At 42.0% G+C, this 12,841-nt stretch overlaps 1 protein-coding gene across 5 annotated transcripts in view; it reads right to left on the bottom strand.

The window, feature by feature from the left end:
- Nucleotides 1–10,848, bottom strand: part of LOC115343222 (probable glutamate receptor) — a 16,263-nt gene extending 5,415 nt beyond the window's left edge. The window contains exons 1-5 of one of the 5 annotated variants that reach the window (XM_030018921.2): nucleotides 9,526–10,848; nucleotides 7,220–7,327; nucleotides 4,085–4,116; nucleotides 1,526–1,585; nucleotides 875–1,054 (exon numbers count right to left, since the gene is read on the bottom strand). In XM_030018921.2, coding sequence (XP_029874781.1) covers nucleotides 875–1,054; nucleotides 1,526–1,585; nucleotides 4,085–4,116; nucleotides 7,220–7,292 — 345 coding nt within the window. In that variant the 5' untranslated portion in view covers nucleotides 7,293–7,327; nucleotides 9,526–10,848. Of the gene's footprint in view, nucleotides 1–874; nucleotides 1,055–1,525; nucleotides 1,586–4,084; nucleotides 4,117–7,219; nucleotides 8,280–8,304; nucleotides 9,485–9,525 lie in introns of those variants that run through there. The other 4 variants (XM_030018922.2, XM_030018925.2, XM_030018924.2 and 1 more) reach the window with 4 other exon arrangements.
- Between the last annotated feature and the right edge of the window lie 1,993 nt (nucleotides 10,849–12,841).

Below are 12,841 nucleotides of genomic sequence, written 5' to 3' on the forward strand. Positions count from 1 at the left end.
ATAAAAAATAATCAAGCATCCAACCTACCTGAAGATTTCTGTCACTCAAACAGAATGGTTCCCAGGCTGAGTGGGCACACATCTGCATGTCAAATCCCTTCTCTGTGTCAACAGACAGCTATCATCTTAGACCGTGAGCTCCAAGAAATAGGACAGTTTTCCATTTTGCATTGTTCTTAATGGGGTGCTGGTTGGTACCTGGGGCTTCTGGTTTCCTACTACAGCATCACACACACAAGCTGAGGCTGTGCACCATGAACCACATTGGGTTTGTTTACCAAAACCAGAAGGTATGTTCCTTTCTGTTTCTAGCTGCAGCAGCTACGTGACTGACAGCTGGACACATGACTGACTTCAGAGGAGCAAAGAAGGTTTAGTTCAAATGTTACCAACAGATGACAGAACGCTAGCCATAGGGAATGGCACCTGACGGGGTAAGATGTGCGTTCAAGCATCTCCTTGAAGAGTCTAAGGGGTTACCATTCTGAAAGAGACAAGTTTCACCTAGTGGTTAAGTTCAAGGTAAGTTTTCCTTACAGCCATTATCTTTGTTTCATTAGTGAGCTAAGATGTCTGTACAGTCTCTAAGACTACAAAGAAACACTGGGTAACCTCTGAGACAAGACAAGCACTGCACCAGGAGCGCCTTGTTGTAACAATGATTTCCTGCTGTGGCCATTGTCTCCTTGTTCCTTAGTTTCCATATTTGTAGGCCAAAACCAACTACAAGTCTCGCTATTCATTAGTTCTACACAACAGGCAGGATGACTCCAAGTTGTGCAGTCCCTGAGCAAATCCTAACGAAGTCTGAGAGCTGCTAGCACTGTTCTTTCCTTCTAGAGCTGCAGTTTGTCAAAAATAAAGTGAAAATTACCTGTCTCAAAATTTCACCAACCATCCCTGTCCAGTTCCCATTGGAAGAGACGGCACCATACTGCCCATCGCTCACCACCTTCACCTTGTAGCTGAAGTGAAGCATTGCAGCAAGTGCTTTCAGCAAATCAATGCAGTATCCCTCCAGTTCTGCACTTCTCACCATGACATAAGGATCTTCCTGCATATTGAGGGAAAAATACACAATTACACGCTCCCACAGTCTGCAGTGCAACTGACTGTGAATTAAACCGTTTTTTTGGCAAACCCTCCCCAAAGACCTGTACCCACATTATTGGGGGGACAACTTTTCCAAACCTGAAAGATATTCACTGCAGTCATGTGCCACCACTAGTCATAGACTACAGCTTCAGCAGGGCAGTCTTGACAGAGCAGTGATTTATAGAAGTGTACACCCAGTCCATTTTGTGGGCTGACTTTGATAGCCCTCAAACCCTCCCACTGCAAACTCCAGACAGCTTGCACCTCTACACCACTGAGCCAGTGCTCCAAAAACACTCTCTGTGATGAACAGGGATATCGGTGTCAAAGACAGCCCAAAAAACCACCTGCAAATATATGGGTGGAAAAAAAGGCAAAGTGTAATTCCAGCTATCTCCCTGCCGCTATCAGTGTTGCGTCACTGCCTTACCAGGATTGTTGTGACAGTCAAAGTTGGAAGACCCTCTTCTGGTCCCCTTGAGCCAGTGCCCTGCAAATCAAAAAATGAAGAAGAAATAATTGGATTTCAAACTCCCATACATGGCCCCACTTAGCTAGGGTGTGTCTTACATTAGAACCTGGGGTGGATGTCGGGGGGGTGTGTGCATGTATTAAACCAGCTATAAATCTGCTCCTGTAAGATGCAGCAATCTCACCACCATTGTTCTCTAACAGTAATAAAATCACAAGCATTTCACTTTATTGCGTTTTGCCAGCATACTCTGTCCAAATAAAAATCACTTTAAATGCTGTCACAATTCTTCAGATACTCAGTGCGTACAGTCTTCCAAAGAGATCAATTCATGTTGCAGACAAAACAATTAGCAGCCAATTAAGGTCTTATTAGAGAGCAATTCCAGGAGACACAGAAGAGTAGGAAACCCGAGAGGAGGAGGAGAGGAAACATGGATTCACTTCTGCACAGAACGCTGAATTCAAGAGTACATTTTCCAACCTTACAGAGTCATACAACTCGAGGTAATTTCTGATCAGTACTACTTTGGAACAATTCCAGCTTTTGCCGGTAAAGCAGTCTAATTCTGTAAGATTTGTTGGTCTTAAACGTATCCCTTTATTCTAAAATTACACAGCGATGTTTCTAAACAGAGTGAGAGAGCATGGGTGTGTGTGTATGTGTGTATATATATATGTATGTACATATGCAGTACAAGATCTGCAAATGAAGCTCCATTTCTTCCGGGAGCAGAACGATCTTCTTTCAATTCTCTCTCGGCAAAGGAAGGATTTGAGGGATGAGCTTTGTCTTTGAAGCTCTGATCAGAAGTTACCTAATGCAGAGTGTTCTGGAAGGAATGTTATTATTGCCAGATAAGCTACAATTTGCTCTTAGACAAAAGCAAAAAAGTCACATTGCTTTTCAGTTCTGTTTAAAATATTTATGCCTACTGAACAAGAGGATGAATAAAACAAAAAATCCTGGCCTATCCCTCTTACTCGGCTTCACCCACTAGTTATTGAAGGTCGAAGTGGTTCTTAAAAAAAATAATCTCAACAACACACTACAACTTTTGTAAATATACCAGAAAAGTATTTTATTGGGCAAAAGTTGCAGGGTTTCAGTAGCAGGAGGGTGGGTAGAGGTGGCACAGGGGTGACGTCTGCAGGAGGTCACAAACTGCCCAGTGCTGGACACGGCCATTTCAAGCTGGCTTAGAAATGGACAAAACAGACCCACAGCACACCAAACCTGAATGAATCAGACAAGGTTAAAGACGTTTTTTGCATAGGCACCATGAAAAAGGGTGGTAACTGCTGGATAAGAGACAACGCTAGAGCAGGAAGAGACACTGAAGACAATATCAGGTCAGGAAAGTTGCCCAAACAGGGGCAAAGGAGAAATAAGAAAGCTACCAGAGCAGGAGGGACGGTAGAGTGGAAGAAAGGCCAAAGAAGAAGAGCCGCCCCAAGCGAGAGCAGAAGCGCAAGAGCTGCCCCAAGGAGGGACAGAGAGGAGATGCAGGAGGAGGTACAACCGTAACGGGGCTGCAGTGAGTGGAAGAACCTGTGCAGGAGCAATTGAGGAGGAACCACACAATATTGACCCCAATCTCCCATGCCACCTTGTTGCCTCACCAAAGGGACTGAGTATAAAATGCGTGCAATGAGGGGACTGGAGACCAGGAAGAGGGGAGGACAAGAGAGGAATTGTGTTTCTCTAGGGTTTTTTTGTTTGCTTGTGTTTATTTCTCAATGCTGGAATCAACAATTGGACATTTATGCCAATTGAAACTGATTGAAATTCCACGACTTTCCCAAAAACGCTCTTTTAGGCACATGACAGGCATCCAGCATGCTTTGAGATTGAGAAATGAGCTGAGATTCACGTGATACAAGTTCTGTCTCTACTTATGCCATTTGGACAATTAATTTCAATTAATTGAAATTACGTTACCATAACCAATGTTACCATAACCAACTCTCCCATCATTTTTGATTGGAAAGTCTGTACGACAAATACCGCATTATGTGAATATATACGTGTTCTAGCAGGTTAGATTTTAAGTGGCATTTGCCATCTTTCTTCCAAAGCCTGAGGAATTACGCCCCAGACATACCCTTTTTGCGTTAAGTGCAAGCTTTTGGAAATAAAACACACAATCTAAGAACTAATAAAGGTATCTCTGCATGTTCATATGTGTCTGAATTTTTTAAGTTTATAAAGGTCATAAGTGACGCAATAAGTCTGAGGTTTAAACTCTATAAGCCGTGAAGACAGGGCTATGTGCAGATTCTTCCTTGAGGCATGATTGAATTTTGAATTCTGGACAAAAGATTGAGTAAAAAAAAGCATAGACATACAGACTTAGGTATGGCCATCACTAGCCATGAAAAGTACATTTAAAGTAATAACTCTTCACAGATTAAAAGCATTGCACACTATGATCACATCTATTTCTGCATTTAGAATGTAAGTCCTTTTACACATATGCCTTCGTTGGTAGCTCTGCACCAATGAACTTAAACATACCTTACTCACAGCATCATCATTCCTCGTAGCTCCTGAAAAAACACAACAACAAAATCAACTTCTTGCAGGGCTTATATTTACAGCTCCTTAAAAGTGAAGTTTCATACCCTCATTTCATATTGCACTTAAATAAACAAAATTATTATCCTTGACTCACAAGCTCGTAGTGCAGTCGACTTGCAGCAGTTTTGTCAAGTTTGTTTCCTTATTCACAGCACAGTAATAGTTAAACAAACAGAAGCAGAAGTAGACACCACTAAATTCAGGCTGCAGAAGGTTCTAATTGTAACCTAATGATTATGGCTGTCACTCGCACATTGAGGAATGGACTCTGCAGAATCAATTACCTTATTTCCTTATTGCCCTCCCTGACAAGGTGAAAAGCCAGCTCTCCTGCTACTTCACACAACTAAGACTTCCCCCTAACTCCTGCAAAACCGTGTCTATATCCCCAAGGAAAAGCCCTGTAAACAACCAGAAGTTCATCACCATTAAGTTCCAAGACAGTAGGTTTTCTTCTTCTTCCCCTCCCCTACTAATGATAGGTTCCTACTGTCAAAGGAGCCAAAGGGGTTGCAACCATTGGGGTAGAAACCTTTCTCCACCACGTCCTACTCCGTTCCCCCCTCAAATTATAAGCACCCTGACTTTTCATTCCTGCGAAGATTAAAACCTCCAAAAGGGCCATGACCAAAACAAAAAACCAACAGTGACAGCACTAGAGAAAGAGGGACCAGGAAGCCTGTCTTGTGTTGCCTGTTCTCTGTATCCCATCAAGGAACAGAAAGTAAGGAAAGTACATAAAATTGACAAAGAATTGAGAAAGAGTTCAAGTGTGAAGAGAGCCGGTGCAACCCTGTAAGCACCATTGGCGTAAACACCAAATGTCAAGTTGTCAAATCTGCTATTGACCTTTTCTGGATCACTTCTCCTTCCTATGCCTCGGTTTCCCATTTGTAAAACCAAGGTAAAGATACTCCCCTCTTTGGTAAAAACACCAAGACCCACCCATAAAAGTACTATCACTGAGGTTAGTCGTTCTTCTGGGTTCTACTCTGTGCTCTGCTGTGTGACTTTTAACAAGACCTGTTAAATTATCTGACCCACAGCTTCCCCGTTCATAATACTCAGGAGAACACCTCAATCCCACCCCAGCTGCAAGAGAGCTAAACTACAATGACCGAGATGCAGAATTAAAACCACAATTGTGTCAATATGTGACTCATTAATTGCCCAGGATGTTTTTTCTGGAATGTGCAAAGCATTGCTCCTTGGAATCAAAGAATTCACAGCGCAAAAGCCAAAAATCCCTCAAGAGAAAACAAAAAATCTAGGGTGTTTTCACTCTTTCAAGCAAAAGCTGTGAGTTTTTCATGAAATATAACAACATATTCATTCATTATGTGTTATTCGTTCTTTGGTTTTGCATTTTCTGGCCTTGTGCTGAATTCTACATTATTGTAAAACAAAACCTGTTTTTTCCCTCTCCACTATAGTTCTCCATGGGAGCTGGAAATCTTCACAAAGGAGTTCTCTTGTCTCCCTTTAGAAGCTCATTAAAGCCAGTAAAAGCTTTTTGAGGCTCCTTTTTGAAGACCTGCTAGGGTTTCTTGGAAGAAAACAGTCTGTACTGAGGGCTTCAGCTCCCCTACAGTGGCTCTGGATGCAGCTGTTCAAAGCCCCATTGTAGGAACTCCTGAAAGGACCGTCAGTAATCAAGTTGCAGCACTAACTCAAAGTTCATTGCAGTGACACTGCTCAGAAGCCAAGTCCTCATTGTGAGAATCCTCTGTGAGAGTCTACAAAAATGTAAGACAAAGAAAAGAGGCTCATCCCTCCACTCCCGTTCCCCACAGGCCTGTGGTTGCAGGAAATGACTGTGGCTGCAAAAATCAGCCTTGTCCTTACCCCTTCTACTCTGAACACGCCCAGCCTTCTAAGGGGAGATGGCTCCCTGCTTAACTTCTTGTGAAAAAGCTTGTAGCACTCTGAAGAACTGGCCAACCTCACCCCAATTTTCTACCCCATCCTCCCTCTCTAGGCTAGTACCCTCGCCGTTGCGTCCTTTGCCAGCATTTCCCCTTTTGCAGCTTGTGAGCAGGAGGGAGAGCTGAACTAAAAGAAGAGGCGATGGGTCAGGTGGATTACAGTTTTGGAGTACGCTGGGACATTCAGGATGAGGGAATTCTCAGTATGAGAGAATTTGACCATCGTCACAAAAGCAAACGGCTGAAGTATCTGTAACCTGAGGTGAACTGCTGCTACCATAGCTATGCAGTTACCAGTTCTGGGTAGATAGGAGATGGGTGTGCAAGATGGACAGGAGACACAGCAGAGGAAGTGAAGTTGCTCTCCCAACCCTCTGAACAGAGAACCAATTTTTATCTCCCAGTAATTTTGCAAGGTCAAGCTACTCCTTAGCCTGAGTCTAGACTCCAGGTACAGAACACCAAAAAGCCACAATAAGATTGAAACAGCAGCATTTGTTGTTCAGTTGCAAAAGCAAGCTTCCCAGCTCCTCACACCGAGAGCAAAGTGTGATCCAACTGGCTGATCGCTGTGCACAAGTCCCCAGCAGGCTCCTACTACTGTCCCTTAGGAACTTCAGGGGGAACGTAGCGTTACCGTTTGTCTACAAAGTCTGGACACTCACAGAGCTGACAACTTCAATGCACTAAATCCCCTCTTCTTCCCAAAACATGCCGCGAGCAGAGGGGCTAAACAAGTAACATGGAAAACATTACTCACAGAAGAACAAGTTAATCGGCGTATCTTGCTGCAATTCAATGGACCATAGACTCAAAAGAGTGCAGCTTTAACAACAATAATGGTGTTCGAGGACACCTAACCACCCTTTTTCTAGGCTTTCTCATTTTCCCTGATCTCTGTCACCTGATTTACAACTATAGCAGCAAAACCATTTAATAACAGCGCTCATGATAAAGTCACAATCACAAGCTGTTAACAACAAGGTAGGCCTTGGTGATGTCTTAATAACCAATTTAAAAGAAAAGTCTTAGATTAAGGCAAAATCCTGTAAGCACTAGCAGTTAAAGACTGAGAGAATTAACACTCTGTAAAGAAGAACAAAACCAGATTTGGATGCAGCCAGCATTTTCAGATCATTTTTCTCACCTGTCTGACTTGATTCTCTCAGGAGCAGCATGGTTGCAATCACGCAGAACATGAAGTGAAGACCTTTATCCATTGGAGCAGAAATATCTACTGTCTAAAGGAAACTTCCTGCTAGAGATGAAAGGCAAGTAGTTAAAGCTGGTTGTACAGCTCCTCATTGCTGGGTTAAAATCAGCATGTCCTGGGTTTTCTGCACCTCATTCTGAAGAGTCCCAATTCAAACAAAGGTCTCCAGGTGAAAACATGGTCCCTTCTGAGACCAGCCATAACAAATACTAAAGAAAAGGTTCTGGTGAACACTTCACTGCAGTGAAAAGGAAGTAACAAACCTATCCAGTGGAGGTATCCACTGGTTGTTGCACTGTTTCTCTTGCAGTCAGCTCTCCACAAAGGAAGGAGAACTGTGCCACGATCAGTGTGCCAGCTCTGGAGAGAGGCAGCTGTAGGTATGTGCAGTAACAAGGGGCACACGCCCATGGGTTCCCAGAGAAACCAAAGCACTGAAGCAGACTGCTCCTGAGTACTAGGTCCTTATGCTCTGAGAAATGGGAAGGTGCTATTAAAGAAATTTTGGTAGCCAGCTGAGGCACTAATAAACCAACCTCCTCCAGGAGGTTCTCATTTGGGGGGCTTAAAAGCAAAACCTTAATTTCACTTTTCATTTGGGTTGCAGAAAACAAGGGTGTTTATTTCATTTGCACTAAAATGATCTGAAACAAAGCTGTTTCACCTTGCGTCAAGTGATATGAGAAACCGTTTCTGAAGCCCTCTTTTGTCTCAACCTCCTACTCTTAACTGAACAAGGCAAAAGGGGTAGGGGGGAAGAGGGTAAAAACCAGCATATTTAGTAACTTTTTTCATTTCAAACTCTGCAATGAAATTTCTGCATGGCTTGAAATAATTGTACATTTTTCATTGTCAAACAGCAACAGAACTATGAAAAACAAACAATGCCAGGTTATATTAAGTCTCAAGCTGCTGCAATATTTTTGATTGTATTTGTCATCATAGTGTCAAACAAGGTTCAGAACACCATTAGCCCAGAAGCTATAAAAACTGTATTAAAAATGCCAAAGAAAACTTACCATTTAGGAGACTATGTAGGCAAAAAAATCCTACATATGGTGTTACTTGCTTCTGACTGATGCTCAGAAAACACTGGCTTCAGTTAACCTTAGCTCATCAACTTTTATGAAATTTTCCCCAAATCTGCATTCCTGTGAAAACTCTTGACATTACAGCTCAGTAGTTTCCCCTCACTCATTTTCTCTACATTTTTCACCTAATAAGAGAGGTGAATAAAATTTACACAGACGATTCTTTCTGGGTTAAATTTGTTGTTGCTGTTGTTGTTGAAAAAAAATTTCAAAAGGGGAATACTTTGATCCTTGTGAAAGGATGAAAGGAGAGGACTGACATTTGAGTTATGGATCAGCCTACATTTTCTAAAAAAGTAATTGTAGAATAGAGACAAAGTGGTAGCTACTGTTAGCTGTTGCCAGAGCAGCACATGAACTGAACAGCTAAATCACCCAGCAGGGCACATAAAGGAAAAGTAGCAGCAGTCTTCAGGTTGAGCCAGTGAGGAACAAAGTTTTTCCTGGTAGATTTAACCTGTAAAATTACTGCTACTTTTTCCTTACAATTTGGTACCTACTACAAAATGATCTTTATTTCAAGTGGCCTCCTTCAAAAAAAGCTAATCAGAGCTGGTAATATATTGCTTGCATCACCTTGAAAAGAAAGAGTTGTTAACACACTGGCTGCTGACTGTCTAGAAGAACAGAGAGAGTGTAAATATGTGCAAAAAGAATTTTTGCTAAGGCTAATCCAGTTCCCTAGCTCCAATTTAGTACTAGAGTCATTTAAGGACAAATGGAATCAGTTAGAGAGAGAATAATGGGAGGGCAGAGGGGATTAGTGCCTCCCAGTGTGTAAAGAGTTCCTTAGATACAGCTTAAATTAATCGTTGCGATATCCATTCACCATCTACCTGAGGAGGTACTACAAAGTTTTCTCATGCTGGCTTTACAGCAAAACAAACTAAGGATTTTAAAAGTTACTTTGCTAGAATCAGCTCTCACTCCTCAGAAGGTTTTCGGTCTTTCAAAATGTAAACAAAGATGACAACATCACTCCTCAACCAGTCTTCTGTACGCAGTGCTGAGGGAAGGCATCGGTATTAAAACAGCAGCAGCAAAGATGAACAACCATCAGCTAGGAAGGAGACAGCCTGTTGCACACAGGCTTTGATCCTTGTCATCTAGAACAAGAACAGCAGTGACTGAAGGCAGTATCTCACTTACAGCGATTCCTTTAGCCTCTCCTAGTTCCGTTTGTCTGACTGGGTACTAGCAGAAGCAACGCGATGAACAGGCACAATGAAACTGCTGGAACACTGAATGCTCACAGGCATTCAACACTATTATACAGTTAAAAGAGAGGGAGGAGCCAGGCTAAGGGGCTTCTGCAGGACATGCCAGCTCGTACTGCAGACTCTAGGGGCACCTTGGGTTTTGGGAAAGAGAGGAGGAGACTACACCCAGCAAAAGGACAATATTTGGAAGCAGTTGATCCAGCAGCTGAATACTACACTGAGGCTCAGAAAATACTATTACTGGGTTGCTGTGTGGTCCTGTAAAAGTCCTCTTTCTTTAGAATAGCGTCCTATCAAGCTGTGCCCATCTCTCCTGTCTACTGATAGCGTAAGCTGCTCAAGACTTTCTCTACTCTGTGACTGTCTCGGAACATCAGCTGGGGGACTCATGTATAACACCAAAAGACCCCCAACCTCCCAAACCATTACATACCTCTAGTATTTCCTCGCAATGCCCAGACAACTGAAGGAAGGCCTGAGCTTTAAGGTAAACCATTAAATCCCTCTCTGGATTGTACAGTGCTGTTTAATACACAGGCACACAAGTGAAATTCCTGTCCCCTTCACCCTTCCATTTACTAGTTTCACTTCAAAAGTGAGCTGAAGTACAACGCTGCCAAGTGGCCAATTCTGTTGGGCCAGGTCATTTATAAATACACACTTCTAGGCACTGTAATAACAAAGAAGGACCTTCACAGGAATTCAGCAGAGTAAGCTATTACAACTCATCCTGCAGGGGAGTTGGAATATGTCCACACTTAAGTAAGGAACAAAAATTTACTCCTTACTTGACTTTAAGCACTGTTCAAGATGGAAAATTCTCCAGCAGCTTGCACATCTTGGCCTTCTTTCCCTAAGCTTTTTCTACACATGCCACTGAGTAAATCAACTATTAAACATCAACACAGCTTGCCTTCTGCAGTCAAAAACTGCTTACATTTCAATAAAAATTGCTTACAAGACTGCATTTAGTGAAGCTTGCCCTAACAGAGTTCAAGGGCTTGACTCATAGCTCACTGCAATTAAGGGGAGTCCTTAGATCACTTTTAATGCACTTCAGGCCCCAGATGGTGTAAATCATTCTTGCAATGTGAATTATGGCAAGATGCTAAGATATGTCATAAATGATAATTACATCCTCTCTATAGGACAAAACAGAAAGAGAATCCAGAAAAGTCTATTCACCTTGGATTTCTCTCAGAGGCTTTGACCTGTTGAGAGGTTCATTTCCACGTGCTATCTTTGGTAGTTTGAATGTGATTTGTTCTTCACATTCTCCCCTGATAGCTATGCCCTAGAGATTCTGGCAAAGGGCTACATGTAGGGGGAAGTTAGCAAAAATCAGATTAGCTGAGGTTTCCAGCTGCTTTTCATGCATATTTTCAAGGCTTTAACAAGGTAACATTATAGTATGTGATTTTTCACAGCTGGCAGCTACCGAGGGCTGATAAGCTCAACTACAAGCAGGTGAAAGCATCTCAGCACAGGCAAAATCAGTTTTTAAAAATACAATCAAATGTTCACCATCAGTGTTCTTAAACACTAAGCTGGAGGAATACAAACCATAAATCCCAAGTCCAGCCACCTATAATACACAGCTTGTAATTTGGAAACTTTGGACTTCTAATCTTACAGTTTAATGAACTGAAAAACACATACGAGAAGAGCAGCTCTGGACAAAGGAACATACTTGCTGTCTCTGTACAAGCCAGCAGGAATAGATACAAAATGGGCTTTCTCTAGGCAGTGTTACCAATTTGATTGATGGATGAGGTATAGCCAAGGAAGTGTTCTCACATGTTAGTAGAACTCCCTTACCCACACTGCCTTTCTCTCTATCCTCATCCAGCAGTTTAATCGTCGGACTATCAGACCTATCTCAGTAGCTTTTCAGTCAGTCACTGACCTTTGTGAAGAATAACGATTTCAACTGCCTTTCTGAGCTCCTTCACACCTGCAGCCAGGCTTTTGTTCCATTGCATACATCCTGAATGGAGCACACAAGAAATCATTGTGCTGCATTAGCAAGTGACTCTGGCCTAGATTTGCATGCCTCCTATGGATTCCTAAGTCTGTTGTATTACATGTGTGCAATTCTAGTAAAAATTTGCAGCTACTATATGGCAAGCAGTGATTAACGCAGAGTGAATGCTACTACCTTAGCAGATGGCATGCACTGACCACTGTGGTTTCATGCTTAACCTGTGTCTACAAGGTATCTGCCCGCAATTTCACGTGGAGGAGGGAGAATCTGCTTCTTCATCTTGATTATCATACGAATGGTAGAGAAGATCATCAAGAAAGTAAGAGCAGTGAGGCATTCGTAAAATGAAAATCAGTGCTGCTTGGAACCTCAACTCCTGACTCCCTCCACTGTTACCGAATCCTTATTGCTTTCCTTACCATTTTAGATAGCACCCTGCCCACTGAGAAGATCTGAATAAGCAATTTTCCTCTTCCCCGATGAAGACCGGATGAATGATGAGCAAAACTGCATAGTAAGCTTCTGCTACTCAACAGTGTAGGTACCATGAAATAAATTCCATTCATAGTAATGCACATCATTAATGGTCTTACGTAGTGTAACAAAACAAGCAGTAAAGATAGTTACTATTAATTTGGAAGCAGGAGGGCAAAATTCACATGTACTCTAGTAAGATAAATCCAGACACTGTTTTTTAAAAATTCAAACAATGATAAAAGTTTTGAAGTGCTACATGATACTGCCTTCTGTGAGGTGCATTAATTTAACAAGTATTGCTTAATCAATTAAAGATAAAAATAATCTGATTGTGAAACTTGGTCTTTGAAAAGACACAAATAGGCCTTTTAAACATTAACTTTCTAAAGCTGTCAAGTTGCATGTACTTTCTTGCTTTAAAGATAAAAAAGCAGCAACGCCCTGCAGCTTTGCAGCCCAAAACTAAAGTATTACAGAGTGACTTTTCGTCTAGAGAATGTTAATGAAATTTGCTTTGTGTTAAGACACAATGTGAGACTAATCTTGGCAGATCACACATTCTGCTGCTGATTTACCTTTTTTTCCTTCAGAGACTGCAGTGATATTGTAGGGTTACTTCAGTGCATGTTCCAAACCTTTGTTGCACAAACCTCAAGGGCCTCTCATCCAAATTATGAAGACAAGCAATGAAGATCTGAGCCAGGATGGACAACTGTGAGAATATTTTTAGAAAAAACATACTGAAGACCATTTGAAAAGATTTAACCAGAGAATTAAACCCCTC

The sequence above is a fragment of the Aquila chrysaetos genome, chromosome 6 (genome assembly GCF_900496995.4).
Source record: "Aquila chrysaetos chrysaetos chromosome 6, bAquChr1.4, whole genome shotgun sequence".
NCBI lineage: Eukaryota > Metazoa > Chordata > Aves > Accipitriformes > Accipitridae > Aquila > Aquila chrysaetos.